Source organism: Pelecanus crispus, chromosome 18 (assembly GCF_030463565.1).
Source record: "Pelecanus crispus isolate bPelCri1 chromosome 18, bPelCri1.pri, whole genome shotgun sequence".
Taxonomy (NCBI): domain Eukaryota; kingdom Metazoa; phylum Chordata; class Aves; order Pelecaniformes; family Pelecanidae; genus Pelecanus; species Pelecanus crispus.
Genome location: NC_134660.1, coordinates 7,588,893 through 7,612,385, shown reverse-complemented (window position 1 = coordinate 7,612,385; position 23,493 = coordinate 7,588,893). Strand labels below are relative to the sequence as shown.

At 54.3% G+C, this 23,493-nt stretch overlaps 1 protein-coding gene and 1 gene segment (V, D, J or C); one reads left to right on the top strand and one right to left on the bottom strand.

The window, feature by feature from the left end:
* The first annotated feature begins 8,105 nt into the window (after positions 1–8,105).
* Positions 8,106–8,411, top strand: LOC142595251 (feather keratin Cos1-1/Cos1-3/Cos2-1-like). The gene has a single exon (XM_075722986.1). It carries the CDS (start codon positions 8,106–8,108, stop codon positions 8,409–8,411), a length of 306 nt encoding a protein of 101 aa, XP_075579101.1.
* Positions 8,412–13,176: 4,765 nt separating this feature from the next.
* On the bottom strand, positions 13,177–23,148 carry LOC142595298 (T cell receptor alpha variable 26-2-like). The segment is given in 3 exon segments: positions 13,177–13,191; positions 16,565–16,848; positions 23,097–23,148. Coding segments are annotated over 3 exon segments (351 nt in total).
* Between the last annotated feature and the right edge of the window lie 345 nt (positions 23,149–23,493).

Sequence of the window (23,493 nt, the reverse complement as noted above, 5' to 3'; positions counted from 1 at the left end):
GTCCCTACAGACAGTTGGGCTCTCCAGGGTCCCACAGCCCGCTGAACTCAAAACAGGGGCTCAGGCACGCAGGGCCCAGCAGGCCAGGTGAGGTGCCCTGCACTTTCCTCCTGCTTGAGACTTGGGGCAGGGCCACTGATCCCTTCCATCTCTGTGGCTGCTGGACACGTTCTTGTCATAGCCAGAGAACAAGGGCTCGCTCACCTCCTCCCACACAAGCCCCGCACTGTTGGCACTGGGGTGAATTGTGAATATCTGGGCAACCCAGCTCCTCACCCTGCCTGGGACCCCCAGAGTTCTCCACTCTCTCCCTGCCCCACAGGCAGCCCTAGGGCACAAGCACCATAGAACAGAATCATAGAATGGAAAGGACCTCTACGATCATCAGTCCAGTCATCAACCCAACACCACCATGCCCACTAAACCACGTCCCAGAGTGCCACGTCTACCTGTTTTTTGAACACTTCCAGGGATGGTGACTGGGGACTCCTGCCCTGGGGATGCAGTGGCACATGCACTCATCAGCCCAACCACAGAGCACATGCTGGAGCATTCCCACCAGCACCCAGCTACCCAGCACCTCCAAGCCAGGCCGAGCTATCACTCTGCTTGCAGCACGCTTGTCCCAGCAATGACTATGCTCATGCTGGCCCAGCACCACAGGAGAAATCAAAGGTCAACAAGCTTCCTGGTGCAGAAAGGATGCCACAGCAGCAGAGGCAACTGGGAGAAGATGACAACAAAGCCCACTGCCCATTCTCCCACGGCTGGCAGGAAGTAGACTTTCTTCATCGTGACAGTGGTTTTCGGTAGAGCAGTTTGCATATGGTGACATAATGATCAAAGGACGTGGCTGAGAGGGTCAGGAACTCAGTCATGCCCAGGAAGAAGTGGAAAAATGACTGTGCCAGGCAGCAGGAAACACAAATGATAGTCCTGGTGGCAAGGAAACTCTCTAGTGTTTTGACGACAATGGTGGTGGTGCAGCAGATCTCCAAGGAGGAAAGCCTGCCAAGGAAGACCTACATCGGGATCGTCAGGGAGCCCACTGCTCACTCCCCACAGTGACAAGGGTGAGGCTGTTCCCACCATGGTGCAGAGACACATGGGGAAGGCAAAGACAAGCAGGGCCACGTGCCACCTGGGGAGGCCACTGTGCTTGACTACCTTTGTGTTTGCTTCGGGGCAATGTACTGCCCTGCTTGGAACAGCTTTCTCATGTCCAGAGGCAATCAGCTGCTCAGGCAAGAGGGAAGAACCAAAGGTGTGCTGGGGTAAATCTTTTGTGTCTCTCGGTGTCAGAAGAATAAAATCAACCGCTGCTGCAAGGCAAGGTAACCACTTTACCCCAGATGAAAGTCTCGACCTGCCAGGGCTGAGGAGCAGGTGGTAGACCACAGTAAAGAGAACTTGGCAGAGCCAAGCCATTTCTGGTTTCTTGCAATGGACCTTTGCCATGTAAGGGCTGACTCCGGCTGCAACTCATTCTATGTCTGGTAATGCCTGGGTGCATGGGTTTCATAATTGCCCCATTCTTAATGCTTACTTTGAATGTCCAAGGAGCCTGTCAGCAGTAATAACAGCCTTGGGTGGAGATGGTGGTGCCTGTCCTTGGGAAGGGAAAAACCACTGGGAAAGTGTCCCCTCTGTGACACTTTTCTGAGGTGATGCTGGCAGGCCAGAAGGTGCCACGTTAACCCAGAACACTCTGAGCCCTTTCTGGGAAGCAGGAGAGCCTTGTGGGAAACACCCGACTCCCCTCCCTGCCTTGCACAGAGCCTCTCATTCTCCACAGGTAGCGCTGAGCGAGGGCGGCTCTTTGCTGCCTTCAGGAGCACTGATCCGCAGCCACCATCACGGAGAAGAGGTGCTGAGCTCTGTTGGGTCTGGCTGAGATGGAGTGAGTTTTCCCCATAGCAGCCCTCATGGTGCTGTGCTTTGGACTGGTAGCAAGAAAGGTGTTGACAACACACCGGTGTTTTGGCTGCTGCTGAGCAGTGCTCCACAGCATCAAGGCTGTCTCTCCAATATTCCCCCATCTGGCTGGGGGCGGGCAAGAACTGGGGAGGGGGCACAGCCTGACCCAAAGTGATCAAAGGGATATTCCATACCATATGATGTCTGCTCAGCAATAAAAGCTATGACAAAGGAGGAGGAGGGGGGAGATCTGTTCTTATGATGTTTGTCTTCTGGAACGACTGTTATGTGTACTGAAGCCCTACTAACCAGGCAGTGGCTGGACATTGCCTGCTAATCGGAAGTAAAGGATATATCTTTTGTTTTCCTTTGCTTCTGTGCGCGACCGTTGCTTTGCTTTATAAAACTGCCTTTATCTTGACCCATGAGTTTCTGCTATCTTATTCCTCTCCATACCCGCACTGCGTCCTGCCGAGGAGGGCAGGAACGGAGTGGCTGGGTGGGCACCTGGTGCCCAGCCAAGGTCAGCCCACCCCATGAGCCCAGGCACTGACTGCAAGGAGGACCTGGGGATGCCGGTGCCGCTGTCGATGCCGAAGCCGTTCCCAGGACCGGTGGCGGTGGCGGTGCCGGGGGCGGAGCGGCAGCGCCCCCTGTCGGTCCCGGCCGGGGCTGTCCCCCCGCCCCCCACACACACACGCCCGGCCCCGCCCGCCGCGGTTCGTGCCCGCCCGCAGCCCCGGCTCCTCTCCCCGTGCCTCCCACGCCGCAGTAATACACCGCCGCGTCCCCGCGCCGGGGCCGGGAGAGCCGCAGGGCGCTGGACCGGCGGTCTGCCGCCACCGACAGCTGCCCCGGAGGGTCCTGCACGTACTTGGAGTCTTTAAGAGTGAGCGCGATGAATGTGGGGCCTTGGCCCGGGAGCTGACGGTACCAGCTGATGTACTCATAACTCTGTATGTTGGGGTGTGAGCAGTTGATGCTGATGTCGGTGTCCTCAGTGGTCTCTGCCGAGGGGTCCTGCTGCACCTGGGCTCTGCCCACAGCCACTGCACAGAAAGGAGAAGGGAAGCCCAAAGGTCATCAAAGAGCGCCCACCTCTGATTTTTCCCAGAGAAACTGTTGTGAAGAGTGGCAGAGAGACAGAGCCAGACTGGAACGGATGGAGAGCTGTTCAGCTGGGATGGAGAGTGATCCTGGTGTGGGTGTGTGGAGTGAGGGACAAAGGCTGGCAGGGAATTTGGAACTGATGCGTGCAGAGATGGGATGAAAGTCAGGTGCATGGATGGATGGACGGACAGCGAGAGGGAGAGGCAACGGAAGAGTTGGGTGTGTACCAGTGAAGGAAGGAGGGCTGAATTCAGAACAGAAATAAAGGCTGAATGCACGGGGGGATGAGAGGATGTTTGGCACAGTGCAGGAAAGCAAAACTGTGCGCACAGCTATGAAGGAAGCAGAGGGAGAGATGAGAGAGGGGTCTCAGAGCAGGAAGAGGGTTAGGGATGGTAGATGCATGGAGAGATGGCTCAGAAGAGGGGTCCATGCACGGATGGACAGAGGAAGAGTAGCCAGCAAGAGTGGGTGTTGCAGTGAAGGAGGGCTGAAATCAGGGCAATAGTACCAGCCGAATACCAGAGGCAAGAGTGCGTGCCCGGAGCAGCAGGCGCACGTGCCAGCCAAGTTGTGATGGTAGAGATGATGGGAACAAAGGAGGCTACGTAGGGGGGACTGCAGAGCTCTGGGAAAGGGGGAGCAGAGAGGGCAGAGAGGCCGGGAGGGGAAAGAGACGGTGCAGAAGGAGAGGGCCGAGCTGGCGCTGGGCTCCCTGGGGAGCAGCCCGGGCACAGAGCCTACCCCCCTGCCACCGCCGCCAGCCCCGCGCACCCAGCAGCACCGCGGCCAGCCCCGCCAGCCCTGCGCCCCGGCACCGCCGCATCCCGCCGCTCCGCCGCCCGCGCCTCGCTGCCCGCCGCCAGCCCCGGCTCTCTGCTCCGGCCGCGCCGCCTCCTCTCCTCTCCTCTCCTCTCCTCTCCTCTCCTCTCCTCTCCTCTCCTCTCCTCTCCTCTCCTCTCCTCTCCTCTCCTCTCCTCTCCTCTCCTCTCCTCTCCTCTCCTCTCCTCTCCTCTCCTCTCCTCTCCTCGCCGCCGCCAGCTCCGCCCCGGGGCTGAGCCCTGCGCCGGCGCCGCTCGGGGGCTCGCCCGGGCTCCCAGTGCTCAGCGGCTCTGCACGGGCACAACTTTGTCTCCTGCAAGCCCACTCTGCCCGTCCTCTCCCACCAACAACAAGCCTGCCCAGTGCCCGCTCCAGCCTGCGGCAGCTGCAGGGCCCTCACCCGCCACATGCACCAGCTTCCCAGAGCTGCCTGCCACCGCAGGGGCTGCAAAGAGCAGCCACGCATTCCCTGCCCAGGGGAAGGAGCAGGCTGCAGAGTCTCCCTTCAGCTGCCTCTCCCCAGTGCCGGCACAAGGCCTGACAGCTCTGCTGAGGCTGAGGGGGTTTGAGGACAAGTGAGCCCATGGGTGTGCAGGGCTCAAGGAGGGCTGGGAAAGGGTGGGAATCTCAGAATGCAGGTGAGAAGGCACCTCCAGAGGTCATCTAGATGCAACCCTCTGCTCAAATAGATCCCATCAGATTGGCTTGGCAAAACTCACATTCGGTCCATCCTTGAACACCTCCTGGGATGGTGTCCTGGTTGCGGCTGGGATAGAGTTAATTTTCTTCCTAGTAGCAGGCATAGTGCCATGTGTTGGATTTAGTAGGAGAAAAATGTTGATAACACACTGATATTTTTAGTTGTTGCTCAGTACTGCTTATGCCAGTCAAGGACATTTCAGCGTCCTATGCTCTGCCAGGCGCACAAGAAACTGGGAGGGGGCAGAGCCAGAATAGTTGATCCCAACTGACCAAAGGGCTATTCCATACCATATGGTGTCACGCTCAGTATAGAAAGAGGGGGGGGACTGGCTGGGGAGCAGCGATCGCTGCTCGGGAACTGTCTGGGTATCAGTCGGTGGGTGGTGAGCAATTGCATTGTGCATCACTTCCTTTGTATAATATTATTATTATTATCATTATTATATTGTTATTATTATCATTACTATTTTATTTTATTTCGATTATTAAACTGTTCTTATCTCAACCCAGGAGTGTTTCTCACTCTTACTCCTCCAATACTCTCCCTCATCCCATCAGGGTCTAAACCACGACAGATGGACATTGCACTGCCTCACTGGGAAACACCTTCCTTTTCTCATTATTTCTTTTAGCCTATTGCTTAATCAGCTTTCCCCATGTCCCAGGTGCTTCTTCACGGCCTCTACTCCTATCACTGACACCTTCCAGTATGTTGGTCCGTCTTTGTCTCCTCTGATTAAGTAGTTGTAGAAAGCAAGCAGGTCTTCCCTGAGCCATCTCTTCTCCAAAACAGGCAGGCCTGGTTCTCTCAGCTTCTCCTCGCATGTCATGTTTGACAGCGCCCTAACCCCTGGGTTGCCTCTGTTGGACTTGCATGGCTGTGTCGCTATCCTTCCTTGATGTGGGAGCCCCAGTCTGGAAGCAGCACTGCAGAGGTGGTCTCAAATGGGACAGAGGGGCAGGGACACTTCCCTGCACCTGCTGGCAACACTTTGGCTGTCACAGCTCAGGGTGTGTTTGGTCTTCTTTGCTGCAAGGGCACGCTGCTGTCTCACGTTCAGCTAAGTGTCTCCTAAAACCACACATCCTTTTCTGTGCAACTGCTTCCTCGGCAGCCTGTCCCCAACGTGTCTGAGTGCGTGGTGTGGTTTCTAGCCCAGATGCAAAGCCTTGCCCTTGCTCTTTTTGGCCTTCATGAGGTTCCAGCCAGACCATTTCTTCATGGTCACAACTCTTGGAGCCTGCTAGTCGAGCACATTTTCCACCCACCTTATCAGCCTCTTAATGAACCTATTCATCATCAGGAAGTACTGGAGAGGGAGTCAAAGGTCCTTCTAAAATCCAGGTGCACACATGTCCCCTGCCCTTCCTCTTCTCTAGACTTCCTCTCACATCATGACAATGAGCAATGAGGTTGGCCTTGGGCAACAGCAGAGCTGCAGCTCAAAAGAGACTCCATGGAGAGGGGAATCAGGCCTGGCTGAGCTCTCCCAGCAGAGCTCCCTGGCACTTGGCTCACTAAGGTCCCCAAGGGAACGGGGGAAGCCCTTAGCTCAGTGCCTTCAAGCTGGAGCTGAGCTCAGGCTGACAGATATTCCGGAGGGGAGATGCACTTAGAAAATTTGCCCAGTGTGCAGAGCCCATGTGAGAAAGAGGGTCTGTTCTGGACATGGCTGTGGGAGAGCAGCAGGCTTTGGGGGATGCGGTCTCAAACCCAATGTCCCTTCCCTTCCCTCCCAGGGGTAGTTGCTGGGCACTCAGACTGACATTCCAATGCAGAGCATGAAGGTGTTTGTGGGCTGAAGCCCAAAGCAGTCCTCAGGTCTTTGGCTTTCCCTGCGCAAGCCACAGGGTCTGTCCTTCCACTCACAGCACAGCGACATCAGGCTTCATGTTCCTTTCATTCCGTACCTGTTCAGGACAAGGTCTCAGTCCCTGCCTCACACAGCAGCACGTCGAAGGGCTGCACAAGGACATTTGGCATTGACATGGACATGAGAGGGGGCTGTGTCCCACACCAGGCACCGCTGACGCTGCATTGGAAGCAGATCCACTGGGGGATGGCCAGCACGAGGTGGGCAGGATTCCTCAGACTTTCTCCCTGCCCATCAAGCAATCCCCATCCTTTTGAACTCTCTAGCCCTGTGGAAGGCAGCGGTGTCCTGGCTTGCAGAGGCAGGTAGGGGGCACTGCCAGTTACAATGAGACACTCCCAATACTGTTACCATTGAACTAAAGTCAGGATCCAAGCTGGAGTGAACCTGTTGTTGTGTCCTGAAATCAGCAGCAGCGGAGCGTGAGCTTTGGAGGGGCAGGAAGAGGAGGTCTCAGGAGGCAGGGGCTGCATTTCCGTGCCTCTTGCCTGGACAGATCTCCAGCAGGCTGCTGCCATCAGCACTCAGCTGCACTCAGGCTCCTTCTGACCCTGGGAACCTGCTGCTCTGTGGTGCTCATGGACAGGGCAGAGGAGAGTGTCCCTGCCATGAGCAGCACATTCCCTCCTGATGACGGACACACAAGGACACACACACATGGACAGTAGACACAAGTAAAGAACACACATAGGAACACAACGAACCATGGACTCTGCTAAGGTCCCCTGGGGAGTGGGCAGTGTGAGGCAGGATGAGGTCAAAACCTAGGAGCACAACACACACACCTGGGGAGGCAACAACAAGTGAGCATTGGGGTGATGTGAGGAGGGAGGGAAAGATAAGGACATAGGACGTCCTCATGCATGGGAGCCCACGTTGTCCAGCTGAGGGTGGCTGGACCTTCTTCCTCAGAACACCACTGCAAACAGCCCCACCGCAGTGACCCAGGCTGACATCACTTGCCTGCCCTGGACCCATCCAGCACTTGAGCTGAGACTTCTGCCAGCACTGCTGCATTCCTGTCCTACAAATGCTGGGGCCTTTCATCCGAGGGCTCAGAAGAATTCTTTCCTGGGAAATGGGCATGGCACAAATCTGGAAATGAAAAGGCATCAGTGCAGGAAACCAAAGCACAGCCCCTGTCATTAGCTGCGCTGGTTTGCATTCAAGATGAGCTTGTCCGAGAATTGCTACCTCTGCCGCGGGTGCCTCTGGTCCTGCGGCAATGAAGGGCAGGTATAAAAGGCAGCGCAAGTGCCTGCTCTCTCATCCACTTCTCTTGCCTCCTTCTGCTTGGGAACCAGGTGAGTCTGAAGCCCCTTCTCCTCCTCTTCCAAACTGAGATTTGTCCCTGATGGACCTCTAAGCTGAAATTGCTCTGTTCTTTGCTGCATTTCAGATCTTCTGGTCATGGGAGAGGGAAGTGGGGAGAAGGTCTGGTTAGAGAGAGGCTGGGATGTGGCTGCGGGGGCTTTTGGCTCATGAATTAGGAGAGAGTGTCCCTGGGCCAAGCTGCTCTTTGTAGGGTAATGGAGACCATGTGGCGCCTAGCGCATCCCTCTCACCACTGAATTGTGGCCTTGCCTCCTTTGTCACTGTGTAACCAGGCTGCTTCTCACCCACCCTTGTGCTCTGCTTCCCCCCTGCCCTCTCTCCCAGGTGCATCTCCAGCCCAGAGACATGTCCTGCTACAGCCCGTGCCTGCCCTGCCGGCCCTGCGGCCCGACCCCGCTGGCCAACAGCTGCAACGAGCCCTGTGTCAGGCAGTGCCAGAACTCCACCGTTGTCATTGAACCCTCTCCTGTGGTGGTGACCCTGCCTGGACCCATCCTCAGCTCCTTCCCGCAGAACACCGTTGTGGGCTCCTCCACCTCTGCTGCTGTTGGCAGCATCCTCAGCTCTGAGGGAGTGCCCATCTCCTCTGGGGGCTTTGGCCTCTCTGGCATTACCAGCCGCTACTGTGGCAGAAGGTGCCTCCCCTGTTAAAGATGCTGGGAATGCCCCAGGAACACACCTTGAGGAACTCAGAACATGGTAATACACAGGGGATTGAGATTTCGGAGGTGTTTTCAGTATAGCTGAATGGTTTTGCCTTGTTTCCCCTTTTCTTTGTTTGCTTTGTATCCCCTTGGCACCAGGTCCCACCAAAGCCAGCCTGGTGGGGAACATCTGGCTCCTCTCCCTTGTATGGCACAGGCAGACGGTCGTCATGCAAGAACTCTCCATGCACAAGGACTGCAGGCTCTAGGCTCCCTGCACTGCTGTCCTCCACTCAGAGTGACTTTGTTTCCCTCTTTAGCCTCATTAAAGTTCTGCTGCACTCAGGCCTGGCCTCCATGTGGTCCTTCCCTCTGTGGACACTCCCCAAGGTGCCAAAGGGGAAGGGTCTTGCTGAGGGGTGGAAGCAGGTGAGGGCACAAGGAGACCCTTCTCCTTTCACAGAGGAATGGGAGGGTTTCACACGCTGTGGTGGCTCCTCTTTTGGGCACCGTCCCTGGGAGCTGAGGAAGTCATCCGTGGCTGCTCTGCTGCCAGTGACCATCAGGCCTTGCCTTGCTGTGTCTCTGCCCAAAAGTGGCCGGAGAGGCAGGAGGCGGTGAGGGATCAGCAGCCCCGTCAGCTCTTGAGGAAGGGCTTTGGTCTTGCTGTGTCTGGAGCTGTACTGGGGTAGTAGGGGGTGGGTGTGGGCTCCAGAAGGCCATTTGCTTTGCAGAATGGCAAGAGTGGCAAAGCAACAAACATAGAATCATAGAATCATAGAATCATAGAATCATAGAATCATAGAATCATAGAATCATTTAGGTTGGAAAAGACCTTTAAGATCATCCAGTCCAACCATTAACCTAACATTACCACATCCACACTAAACCAATTAAGGGTAGACTAGACTAAACCATGTCCCAAAGTGCCACATCTACCCGTTGTTTGAACGTCTCCAGGGATGGTGACTCCACCACCTCTCTGGGCAGCCTGTTCCAATGATTCACCACCCTTTGCGTGAAGAAATTTTTCCTAATATCCAATCCAAACCTCCCCTGGCGCAGCTTGAGCCCATTTCCTCTCATCCTATCACTAACTACATGGGAGAAGAGACCAACACCCACCTCACTACAGCCTCCTTTCAGGTAGTTGTAGAGAGCGATAAGGTCTCCCCTCAGACTCTTCAACTGCAGACTAAACAGTCCCAGTTCCCTCAGCCGCTCCTCAGAAGGCCTGTGTTCCAGAACCTTCCCCAGCTCCGTTGCCCTTCTCTGAACACGCTCCAGCACCTCAATGTCTTTCTTGTGTTGAGGGACCCAAAACTGGACACAGGATTCCAGGTGTGGCCTCACCAGCGCCGAGTACAGGGGCACAATCACCTCCCTGCTCCTGCTGGCCACACTATTCCTGATACAAGCCAGGATGCTCTTGGCCTTCCTGGCCACCTGGGCAGACTGCTGGCTCATGTTCAGCCGGCTGTCTACCAGCACACCCAGGCCCTTTTCGGCCAGGCCGCTTTCCAGCTACTTGGTGTCATCTGCAACCTTACTGAGGGTGCACTCAATGCCCTCATCCAGATCATCGATAAAGATATTAAACAAGGCTGGCCCCAAAACGGAGCCCTGGGGAACACCACTCGTGACCGGCCACCAACTGCACTTAACTCCATTCACCACTACTCTCTGGGCTTGGCCACCCAGCCACTTTTTTACCCAGTGAAGAGTACGCCCATCCAAGCCATGAGCTGCCAGCTTCCCAAGGAGAATGCTATGGGAACATATATGGAACACAACAGCCTTTGGGATTGCCCATAGCTGCTACTCCAGCTTCCTCTCCCCTCCACCACCCAGTCTAGGGGTCATGGCCAGCACACATGGGCAGCGGGAGCAGGGAAAAGTCACCCATGCTGCTGAGTGTGCCAAGGGTGGAAATTGGATCTAAGCATGTGGGAGCTGAGGGCAGTCAGCACAGAAACAGGGACAGTGAAATGGTGTATTTCTGAGGGAGAGCAAATTGCTCTGATACAGAGCGTGCAGGAGAATGTGAGATCAGCAAGCACGAGGGTACTGGGTGCACTTCCCAAGAGAGCTGCAGGGGGGCTCAGAGCTCTTGAGAGCTTCACTGGTCCCCCCAGTGAGTCTGTGCTCAGGAATTGGCTGCCATTCTCAGGGGAGAGGATTTTTTTCCATGTAAATCTCATCCCTTCTGGTGGGTGGAAATGTCTTGGCAGCTACTACAGTCTCATATCCTATTTTCTGCATGAAAATCCAGATGTCTTGACAAAAGTGTACAAGTGGAAGAATGCAAATCCCCACACTGATGTCCTTCACCAACAAGGAATTACAGCTCATGAAGCGTATCTTAGCATGACTGAAGGCCAAAAGCTTTATAAGGGCCTTTCATTTCCATGGCTGACATCCTTTTTCCCTCATCATACTATTAATAACCATCACCTCCAGCAGCACAGTTGGACTTTCTAACCTTACTGCACTAAATCTTGTAACAAGCAGAAGTACCTCAGGTCCTTCGCAGCCATGATACCATCTGCAATTGTCCTTGTAGAAGAGGGAGGGATGGCATTTCTTCTGGCAGACGAGTAAGCCCTTTGGCCAAAGCACTGCCAGAGCGCTGCTACTGGCTCTTGCCATGACCTGTAGTTCGGCTGCGCAACCGAGGAGATTTGGAAGGGTAGGAAAAGGGCACAGGATCCATGCAGGTTTGACACTTCCAACTAAGGGCACTGTTGCCAGAGATTGTTTTTTCTGATGGTGATTTAAATCATGCTGTGGCTCCACTGTGTGGAAGGCAGGCACCGATCTGTCTCAAGGTGTGCTGAGACTTCTGCCAGCACTGCTGCATTCCTGTCCTACAAATGCTGGGGCCTTATAGAATCATAGAATGCTTTGGGTTAGAAGGGACCTTTAGAGGTCATCTAGCCCAACCCCCCTGCAGTGAGCAGGGACAGCTTTAACCAGGTCAGGTTGCTCAGAGCCCCATCCAACCTGACGTGGAATATTTCTAGGGATGGGGCCTCCACTGCCTTTCTGGGCAACCCATTCCAGTGCTTCACCATCCTCACTGTAAAAAATTTCTTCCTTATATCCAGTCTAAAGTCTAGCCTCCTTTAGTTTTAAACCATTACTCCTTGTCCTGTCACAACAGGCCTTGCTAAAAAGATTCTCCCCATCTTTCCTGTAGGCCCCCTTAAAGTACAGAAAGCCTGCAATAAGGTCTCCTCACAGCCTTCTCTTCTCCAGGATGAACAACCCCAACTCCCTCAGCCTGGCCTCGTACGAGAGGTGCTCCAGCCCTCGGATCATTTTGGTGTCCCTCTTCTGGACCTGCTCCAACAGGTCCATGTCCTTCTTGTGCTGAGGGCTCCAGAGCTGGACGCAGGGCTCCAGGTGAGGTCTCACCAGAGCAGAGCAGAGAGCCAGAATGACCTCCCTTGACCTGCTGGCCATGCTGCTTTTGATGCAGCCCAGGATATGGTTGGCTTTCTGGGCTGCAAGCACACATTGTTGACTCATGTCCAGCTTTTCATCCACCAGGACCCCCAAGGCCTTCTCGGCAGGGCTGCTCTCAATCCCTTCATCCCCCACCCTGTATTGATATTGGGGGTTGCCCCATCCCATGTGCAGGGCCTTGCACTTGGCCTTGTTGAACCTGATGAGGTTCACAGAGGCCCACCTCTCCAGCTTGTCCAGGTCCCTTTGGATGACATCTACTCCTTCTGGTGTGTCAACCGCACCACTCAACTTGGTGTCATCTGCAAACTTGCTGAGGGTGCACTCGATCGCACTGTCTATGTCATTGATGAAGATATTAAACAGCACTGGTCCCAGCGCGGACCCCTGAGGGACTCCACTTGTCACTGGTCTCCGTCTGGACATTGAGCCGTTGACCACTACACTCTGGATGCGACTATCCAGCCAATTCCTTACCCACCAAACAGTCCACCCATCAAATCCATGTCTCCCCAATTTAGAAAGAAGGATGTTGTGGGGGACTGTCTCAAAGGCTTTACAGAAGTCCACATAGATGACATCCGTTGCTTTTCCCTTGGCCACTTACGCTGTCACTCCTTCATAGAAAGACACTAGGTTGAGTCAGGCAGGACTTGCCCTTGGTGAAGCCATGCTGGCTGTCTCGAATCACCTCCCTGTCCTCCCCGTGATTTAGCATAGCTTCTAGGAGGATCTGCTCCATGATCTGCCCAGGCACAGAGGTGAGGCTGACAGGTGGGTAGTTCCCAGGGGCCTCCTTTCTTCCCTTGTTAAAAAAGAGCACAGTGTTTCCCTTCTTCCAGTCAGCAGGGACTTCACCTGACTGCCATGACTTTTCAAATATCATGGAGAGTGGCTTGGCAACTACATCAACCAATTCCCTCAGGACTTGGAGGTCCCATAGACTTGTGTACGTTCAGGTTCCTCAGGAGGTCTCAAACCTGATCTTCCCTTACAGTGGGAGGGGCTTTACCCCCCTGGTCCCCATCTTGCGGTCCATCACCTCGGGAGGGGTGAGGAGAGAGGTTGCCAGTGAAGACTGAGGCAAAGAAATTGTTGAGTATGTCAGCCTTCTCCTCACCTGTTGATACCAGGTCGGCATTTGGGGGGGGATATACTTTCTTTAACCTTCCTTATAACAATAATACTTTTGTATATTTATGTGCAGAAACTGTTTTGTATGTGAGAGCTTTGGCTGCAGGATAAACTCAGTCTGCTCATGGTGACAGAGGAGGCTGCAGGCAGCTCCCTCTCGCTACAGGCAATTACACCACGTGCACCTGCATGCAAAACACAAGAAGAAAAAAGGCCAGCACATCAATTAGAACTGGGGAAAAGCTAAAAAGAATGCATGAACTTTCACAGGCTGGCCAAACCACTTTTTCAGCTGCTCTGTAAATTAGTGTTGCTTCTGCATTTCTCTGCCTTTTGAAGAGAGGGTATTTGCCTTACAGTGAGTCTAGAGCCAGGCTCACTGCTACATCACTTCTCATGTCCCAGCCTCAGCGTCTGTAGCCTGAGGGGAGTCTGGCTTGTCCCAGACACAGCCTTCTGCAGCCACCTGAGTGTGTCACTGTAGCAGGGCTCCCTTTGCAAGAGCAGGGGCTGCTCCCTGGAGATCACACAGGTCAGGTGGGAGCTTCTAACACTGGAGGATTTTTATTCTTCTCCTAGGAATGTGGGAATTCTTTGTGGGGCTGTGGCGATGGGCATGTTCTCTAGTTTTTATATTATCGTTCACACACAGACGTGAGACGTGGAGAGGCTCAATGTGTGGAAAGGCCATGACAGCTTCAACTCTGCTGCGGTTTCTCTCTGCCTCACAGTGAGAAAAACACTAGACTGAACCACTGTCAGACCCTTGAGGTCACTCAAGCTGATGGGTCTGGCCAGGGACTGATTTGTTGCCTTGACTGTAGGGTCTGAAGGACTTGCCTGGAGCTGTCTAGAGGGGCTGAGAGCTGGTGTTGGGCATCCTGGTTCTCAGTGGTTTGCGTGCATGGTCGTGCTCATGTACATGTTCTTCTGGCTGTGCTCATGTGTGCATTCGCACGTACATGTGTGTGCCTCTGGTAATACTCATGGCAACAGTGGCTGTGCACAAATGTTCTCTGTGTGTGAGCAATTGTGTCCGCGATTGTGTGTCACAAATGCAGGTTTGTGACTCCTGCTGATTATGTGAATTTATTGTGAATGAGTGACTTAACACAGTTTCATTTAGTAGCAGTTTAGATTTACTTGTAACAAATCGCAGGATTTTGTTGTAATATTTTAATAGCACTCAGTCATCAATGATTAATAAAGGGATTAGACAAAATTGATCAAAACAGTGACTTAGTTACAGATTGGAAGATGGCAAGGTTCACTCAATTATTACATGGAAATGCATCAAGGAAAATTAAATTACACTGAGTTGAATGATTCACAAAGAGATTGTGTATGCAGGGGATAAGGAGGACCCTCCTGCAGAGTCACGAGGTTCAGGATAGACCCCCTTGCTTTCTAAACTCCTTCTCAGAGAGGAGTCTAGGTGCAGCTGCATCAAATCTTAGTCTCAGACTTGGTCAATGGTTTATAGGAATAAGGATAATGCAGCAGTATAAGACTCACTTTAAAATCAAATTATACATCTACAGACTACTTAAACTGATTCACACATGCATATACACAGACAAAAATGGGTAGATGTGGCACTTTGGGACATGGTTTAGTCTAGTCTACCCTTGATTGGCTTAGAGTAGACTTGGTGGTGTAGGTTGATGGTTGGACTGGATAATCTTGAAGGTCTTTTCCAACCTAAACAATTCTATGATTCTATTTATACTTATATGAAAATATCTGGTATACCAGTTTAAAGATGCCCCTCGAGTTCAGTGAAATGCTCAGGTCTAATGTCTTGGCGTTTCTCAACGGGCGAGGGTTGAGCCTCAAGGAGTGAAGGGTTTCAGCCCAGGCTCCACTGTCAGTCAGCAATGGACCTCCGATTGTAGCAAACTGAGTCTGCTAGCTGTGAGAGGAGTCCTGCTCAGGGGGAGATGCTGGTGCAGCGCGCTGCAGTCCAGGAGAGCTCAAAGGGCCTCACTTAGGACTGCTGTTTTATAAAATCGTGAGATGATTTGCTTTAGTCACTGTGAATCTCCATCCAATCCACGCTCTCCGTCAGTAATTACTGCTCTGTTTCAAAGCTGTCAGGGGGTAACTGATTGTTCTCACTCCCCTGTTCTCACTCCCCTGTTCTCACTCCCCACTTCAACCATGTAAGGCTTTCTGATAAGGACAAGGCCACTCTCCGCTTCGACCATGTAGCAGTTTCTGGTACAATTACAGGGCACCTAACCGACCAGCTCACTACACAAGGCCGCGGTCTGGCAGGAATCCCTGAGGTTGCAAAGCGGTTGAAGAGAGAAAAAAAAAAGGGGGGGAGGAGGGGGGATGCACCTCCAGAGTGTGCATGTGATTTAGCACACGCATGTGCCTTCATGCAGGGGAGCATGAAGGTGTGTGTGACTGGTCTGCATATACGTAATTGTGTGGGCATAGGTGCATGGGCATAGTGCTTTTGTGTGTGTACATCTGTGTGCCAGTACATGTGAGGAGGAATAGGCAGCGAGTACTTCAGACATTTCCCTATCACTTGTGACTAGATGCCCTTCCTCGCCGAGCAAGTAGCCCACATCTACTTAGCCTTCCAAGCACCTCCATCTCAGGGTTAAACCCCGTTTCCATGTCCAAGGTACTGAGGGGCAGAGAGAGAGCAGGGAGAGGGCTCCTCTGTGGGTGAATGGGCTCAAGCTGGGCACATGACTCTCCTCAGCTGCATCTCCCCCTCACACCCACTGCACGTTGGTCTCCCCTCAACCACATTAGAGCCTCAGACACAGGACTTAGAGAAGATGGCTCTGTCGAGTCCAACCCCTGGGTGGTGGGTTAATGAGGAGGGTGTGGGCATGTTCTTATCCTGATGATGCTGATGACTCTGATGTATGCTCTCCCTATATGGAGCTAAACTGCAGAGATGTTACACTGTGTGTGTGCACACAAAGCCCCCCTTTGTGGAAGTAGAGCGCTGGCTGTGACGGGGAAAGAAAATTGGGATCACGAGCTGTCAATACCTACTAGGTGGATGGGGAGGAAGCAATGTCAGGCAATTGTGTACAGCTTGAAGTGAGTCAGCAAGGTGAGATCCGTTTGTCCTCCCTTCTCCTGACATCGCGGCATCCAGAGCTCCTCCAATACATCAACCTCTTTCCAACGTTCTCGCTCAGCCAAGGGGACCGTGGCTTTGTGTGGATGATGGTGCATGAAGAGATGTCGTTTGGATCATGTGCATTGGCTGAGCTGGTGAGTGAAGCCTGCCCAAGACATAGAGCAATGACGTGCAATGCCTTGCACGTTTAAGGAGAGCCAGATGAAGGGGCATTTCTCTGCTCTTTAGCCACATGAGACTTCTGGTCTGTAAATTCCACCGGTGCCGGTGTCGATGCCGAAGCCGTTCCCAGTACCGGTGGCGGTGGCGGTGCCGGGGGCGGAGCGGCAGCGCCCCCTGTCGGTCCCGGCCGGGGCTGTCCCCCCGCCCCCCACACACACGCCCGGCCCCGCCCGCCGCGGTTCGTGCCCGCCCGCAGCCCCGGCTCCTCTCCCCGTGCCTCCCACGCCGCAGTAATACACCGCCGCGTCCCCGCGCCGGGGCCGGGAGAGCCGCAGGGCGCTGGATCGGCGGTCTGCCGCCACCGACAGCTGCCCCGGAGGGTCCTGCACGTACTTGGAGTCTTTAAAAATGAGCGCGATGAATGTGGGGCCTTGGCCCGGGAGCTGACGGTACCAGTGGATGGTATCGCCGGTGTTTATGTTTGGGTGTGAGCAGTTGATGCTGATGTCGGTGTCCTCGGTGGTCTCTGCCGAGGGGTCCTGCTGCACCTGGGCTCTGCCCACAGCCACTGCACAGAAAAGAGGAGGAAGAAAGGTCATCAAAGATCACCCAGCTCCAACATCCCTTTTCCCGAGAAATCTTTAGGAATAGTGGCAGTGAGACAGAGCCAGAGTGGAATGGATGGAGAGCTGTTCAAGTGGGGTGGAGAGTGATCCTGGTGTGGGTGTGTGGAGTGAGGGACAAAGGCTGGCAGGGAATTTGGAATTGAAGCATGCAGAGATGGGATGAAAGTCAGGTGCATGGATGGATGGACGGACGGCGAGAGGGAGAGGCGACGGGAGAGTTGGGTGTGTTCCAGTGAAGGAAGGAGGGCTGAATTCAGAACAGAAATAAAGGCTGAATGCACGTGGGGATGAGAGGATGTATGGCGCGGTGCAGGAAAGCAAAGCTGTGCCCGCAGCAGGTATGTAAAAAGCAGAGGGAGAGATGAGAGGGGGGTCTCAGAGTAGGAAGAGGGGTTAGGGATGGTAGATGCATGGAGAGATGGGTCAGAAGAGGGGTGCATGTACAGATGAAGAGAGGAAGAGACAGTAGAGTAGCAGACAGTAGTACCCAGCGAGAGTGGGTGTTGCAGTGAAGGAGGGCAGAAATCAGGGCAGTAGTAAGTGGGGAATTACCCGGGGCCGGAGTGCGTGCCCAGAGAAGCGGGCGCACGTGCCAGCCAAGTTGTGATGGTAGAGATGATGGGAACAAAGGAGGCTACGTAGGGGGGACTGCAGAGCTCTGGGAAAGGGGGAGCAGAGAGGGCAGAGAGGCCGGGAGGGGAAAGAGACGGTGCAGAAGGAGAGGGCCGAGCTGGCGCTGGGCTCCCTGGGGAGCAGCCCGGGCACAGAGCCTACCCCCCCGCCACCGCCGCCAGCCCCGCGCACCCAGCAGCACGGCGGCCAGCCCCGCCAGCCCTGCGCCCCGGCACCGCCGCATCCCGCCGCTCCGCCGCCCGCGCCTCGCTGCCCGCCGCCAGCCCCGGCTCTCTGCTCCGGCCGCGCCGCCTCGCCTCGCCTCCCCTCCTCTCCTCTCCCATTCGCTCTCCTCTCCTCTCCGCCGCCGCCAGCTCCGCCCCGGGGCTGAGCCCTGCGCCGGCGCCGCTCGGGGGCTCGCCCGGGCTCCCAGTGCTCAGCGGCTCTGCACGGGCACAACTTTGTCTCCTGGAAGCCCACTCTGCCCGTCCCCTCCCACCAACAACAAGCCTGCCCAGTGCCCGCTCCAGCCTGCGGCAGCTGCAGGGCCCTCACCCGCCACATGCACCAGCTTCCCAGAGCTGCCTGCCACCGCAGGGGCTGCAAAGAGCAGCCACGCATTTCCTGCCCAGGGGAAGTAAGGAGCAGGCTGCAGAGCCTCCCTTCAGCTGCCTGTTTAGCCTGTTTCTTAATCAGAACTCCCCATGTTCCAGCAGCTGTTCATTGCCTCTATTCCTGCCACAAAGCACTTCCAGGGCCTACTCCATCTCCTCTCTTCCCTTTCAAACAGGTACTTCCTGGACCTGCTGGGAACAAGTTGGCTAACAGAGATGAGTGTAGCGTGTGTTTCCTGTGGTTGGGTGTTATCCCCAAACTTGCAGGAAGTGCCATCCTTCCCATTATTCCTGGTGTTCATGAAAATGTTCAAGAGTATTGGTCCTACTAAGTGTCTTGTAGCTGGGCTTTGCACTACTCTTTGAACATGATAGTCCAGCCAATGTTGCACCACCTTATCAGCGTCTTCATGAATCCATTCATCTCCAGTTTGATCATAAAGGAGGTACGAGAGAGGCTGTCAAAGGTCTTCCTAAACTCTAGGTGCACGCATCCGCTGCCCTTTCCTTGCCCACAGTACCTGTTACCTCAGGAGAAAGCAATGAGGTTTGCCACCAGCTAGGAATCTAGCTTCCTTCCAGCAAGTAAACACACAAACGCACAGGCTCACGCACACCTGCATGGAATCATGCACAAATTTGTGCTCCCATGTCCATGCATGCAAACACAGCTGCACACGAAAGCACACAAAACAGGAACACCCATACGAACACAACCAACCCTCAGGACTCTGCTGAGGACACCTGGGGACAACTGTGGCAATGCTAGAGCATTGTGGGCAAGGACAAGGCCCCAGGCATGCCCATGGCATCGCCTGTGTGCTCACAGACTGCACAGAGAGGGAATGAGTCAAAACAGGTCAGAATTTTTTCCTGAGGGCAGTGTTAGGCAGGATGAGGTCAAAACGTAGGAGCACAACGCACACACCTGGGGAGGCAACAACAAGTGAGTATTGGGGTGATGTGAGGAGGGAGGGAAAGATAAGGACATAGGACGTCCTCATGCATGGGAGCCCACGGTGTTCACCTGAGGACAGCTGGACCTTCTTCCTCAGAACACCACTGCAAACAGCCCCACCGCAGTGACCCAGGCTGACGTCACCTGCTTGCTCTGGACCCATCCAGCACTTGAGCTGAGACTTCTGCCAGCACTGCTGCATTCCTGTCCTACAAATGCTGGGGCCATTCATCCAAGTGCTCAGAAGAAGCTTTCGTTGGGAAATGGGCATGGCACAAATCTGGAAATGAAAAGGCATCAGTGCAGGAAACCAAAGCACAGCCCCTGTCATTAGCTGCGCTGGTTTGCATTCAAGATGAGCTTGTCCGAGAATTGCTACCTCTGCCGCGGGTGCCTCTGGTCCTGCGGCAATGAAGGGCAGGTATAAAAGGCAGCGCAAGTGCCTGCTCTCTCATCCACTTCTCTTGCCTCCTTCTGCTTGGGAACCAGGTGAGTCTGAAGCCCCTTCTCCTCCTCTTCCAAACTGAGATCTCTCCCTGATGGACCTCTCAGCTGATATTGGCTCTGTGCTTTGCTGGGGCTTCGAGCATCTTGCCACCGGAGCAGAAGTGGGGAGAAGGTCTGGTTAGAGAGAGGCTGGGATGTGGCTGCGGGGGCTTTTGGCTCATGAATTAGGAGAGAGTGTCCCTGGGCCAGGCTGCTTTTTGTAGGGCAATGGAGACCATGTGGCTGCTGGCACAGTGTCCAGCTCCCTTCTTAGTAGTACCTTGCCTCCTTTGTCACTGTGTAACCAGGCTGCTTCTCACCCATCTTTGTGTTCTGCTTCCCCCCTGCCCTCTCTCCCAGGAGCATCTCCAGCCCAGAGACATGTCCTGCTACAATCCATGCCTGCCCTGCCAGCCCTGTGGCCCGACCCCGCTGGCCAACAGCTGCAACGAGCCCTGTGTCAGGCAGTGCCAGAACTCCACCGTCGTCATTGAGCCCTCTCCTGTGGTGGTGACCCTGCCCGGACCCATCCTCAGCTCCTTCCCGCAGAACACCGTTGTGGGCTCCTCCACCTCTGCTGCTGTTGGCAGCATCCTCAGCTCTGAGGGAGTGCCCATCTCCTCTGGGGGCTTTGACCTCTCCTGCATTACCAACCGCTACTGTGGCAGAAGGTGCCTCCCCTGTTAAAGATGCTTGGGAAAGCAGCAGGAAGACACCTTGAGGAACTCAGAACATGGTGCTGGGCACAGGATTGATCTTTTTCATGTTGTTTTCAGCATAGCTGACCGACCTTGCCTTTCTCTCCCTTTTCTTTGTTTGCTTTGGTTTGCAGTGGCAGCAAGGTTCCCTCAAGGCAAGCCTCGTAGGAATCATCTGTCTCCTCTTTAGTCTCATTAAAGTTCTGGTGCATTCAAGCCTGGCGTCCATGTGGTCCTTCCCTCTGTGGACACTCCCCAAGGTGCACAGGAGAAGGGTGTTGCTCTGGGGTGGAAGGGAGGTGAGGTCACAAGGAGGCCACTCTCCTTCAGAAGGACTGAAGACCAAAAGCCCTTCTGCGGTGTCTTCCTTCCAAGGGTGCTGGAGGACTGCCAGCTGCTGGGCGGAGAGCACTGCTCCCTCTACACTGTCATGTCCTATGGCCACAGCTTGCCTACCTGCAACCCGCTGTGCTATGGGGCCACCCTGCATCAGGCTGTGTGCATCTGGCTGGTGGCAGGGACATGGCTGGCCGGTTCCCTGCCTCCTGCTCTGCATACAAGACTCACCTCCCAGTTGGCTCTCTGTGCCCACAGGCACATCTGCCACTTCTTCAGTGTTCCGCCAGCCCTGCTGGCCATGGCTTGTGCTGGCACTTCTGCAAACAAGGCTGTGATTATCTTCAGTGTTGGCAGTGTGACCCTCAGCTGCTTCCTCTCCGCCTTCACTTCTTACAGGCGCAGAGCAAGAGCGATCCTGTGGCTCTGCTGTGCAGAAGGCAGGCACAGAGCTGCCTCAACCTGTGCTTCCCATTTCACCCCGCTCCTGCCATGCACGCTGCCCACATGAGCTCTCGAGGGAGAGGGATTCTCTTCTGACTTCTGTGCTGTGCTTTACACCTCACTCTTAGTAAATAAAATGGATCAAGATCCCTTCAGGGAACATGTCCTTCCAGCCCTGTGGGACCAGCTCAGATTCCAGACATCTTCATGTAGGAGCTTATTCCTCCCAAACTCCCTGCCCTGCAGGGAAGAACCTCAGAGCCATCTTTGTTACCGGCATAATTCATAGAATTAGCTGTATAGAATATGTATCTATACATAGAATACATAAAAACATAGAATGGTTTGGTTTGGAAGGGACCCTGAAAGACCATCTAGTCTAACTCCCCCACCGTGGGCAGGGAAATCTCTCATTAGGTCAGCTTGCTCAAAGCCCCATCTAACCTGACCTTGAACACTTCCAATGTTGGGGCATCCACAACACCTCTGGGCAACACCTTCCAGGGTCTCACCACTTTCATCGGAAAATATTTCTTCTTCATACCCAAGCTAAACCTACCCTCTTTCAGTTTAAAGCCATTGGCCCTTGTCCTGTCACTACAGGCCCTGGCAAAACATCTTTCTCTCTTTTTCTTTTAAGGCCCCTTTAAGTATTGAAAGGCCGCAAGAAGGCTTCCCCAGAGCCCTTCCCCCTCCAGGATCAACACCCCCCACATCTCTCAGACTTTCTTCATAGAAGATGTGTTCCAACCCCCTGATCGTTTTCGTGGCCCTCCTCTGGACCTGCTCTAACATACCCTACAGACTCTTCCCACAGTCAGTGAAGAGACATCATAGAATCATAGAATCGTTTAGGTTGGAAAAGACCTTTAAGATCATCCAGTCCAACCAGTAACCTACACTACCAAGTCTACTCTAAACTAATCAAGGTTAGACTAGACAAACCATGTCCCGAAGTGCTACATCTACCTGTTGTTTTTGAACACTTCCAGGGATGGTGACTCCACCACCTCTCTGGGCAGCCTGTTCCAATGCCTCACCACCCTTTCCGTAAAGAAATTTTTCCTAATTTCCAACCTAAACCTCCCCTGGTGCAGCTTGAGCCCATTTCTCTCATCCTATTGCTAACTACATGGGAGAAGAGACCAACACCCACCTCACTACAACCTCCTTTCAGGGAGTTGTAGAGAGCGATAAGGTCTCCCCTCAGCCTCCTCTTCTCCAGGCTAAAGAACCCCAGTTCCCTCAGCCGTTCCTCATAAGGCCTGTGCTCCAGACCCTTCCCCAGCCTTGTTGCTCTTCACTGAACACGCTCCCGCACCTCAATGTCTTTCTTGTATTGAGGGGCCCAAAAGTGTACACAGTATTCCCGGTGCAGCATCACCAGCGCCGAGTACAGGGGGACAATCACCTCCCTGCTCCTGCTGGCCACACTATTCCTGATACAAGACAGGATGCTGTTGGCCTTCTTGGCCACCTGGGCACACTGCTGGCTCATGTCCAGCCGGCTGTCTACCAACACCCCCAGATCCTTTTCGGCCAGGCAGTTTTCCAGCCACTCTTCCCCAAGCCTGTAGCACTGCATGGGGTTGTTGTGCCCGAAGTGCAGGACGTGGCACTTGGCCTTGTTAAACCTCATACAGTTGGCCTCAGCCCATGGGTCCAGCGTGTCCAGGTCCCTCTGCAGGGCCATCCTACCCTCCAGCAGATCGACACTCCCACCCAGTTTGGTGTCGTCTGCAAACTTCCTGAGGGTGCACTCAATCCCCTCATCCAGACCATTGATAAAGATATTAAACAAGGCTGGCCCCAAAACAGAGCCCTGCTCTTCAATTCACACACAGGAGTGATCCCATCCCACAGCAGATGTGCACAGTAAATGGGACAAACCATCTTTCTGGACACACTGATCCTGCAACTGAGCGATCATGGCCGCTACACTCCCCAGCTGGCATAATCCCACAGCAGGGCCTGCCTACCTGGTCACGTGTGCATGGCTTGCTTCATCACGCGGTCAGAAGGGAACCCACAGGCTGTCCTACCAGAGCCTACAAGCACCTCCATCCCATGGCTAAAGCCCACATCCATGTCCATGGTACTCAGGGACAGACAGAGAGCAGGGAAAGGGCTTTGGTGTGGGCAGATGGGCTCAAGCTGGGCACGTTACTCTCATCACCTGCATCTCCCACTCTCACCCAGTGCCGAGCAGTCTTCCCTCAGCCATGCTGAACCCTTGCAAAAAGGACACGTAGAAGAGGACTCTGTTCAAGTCCAACACTGTGCAGTGGTCCTGGACAGTGTAGACAGCCTTTGTCTGGGTGCCTTGAGTCTTCTCAATTAGCTCTAGGTGACTGGACGTCTAGATTCATGTGCGCATGTGTGTGTGTATGTGTGTGTATGTGTGTTGTCTAAGCCAGCTGTTCAGTCTGTCTTCAGTGT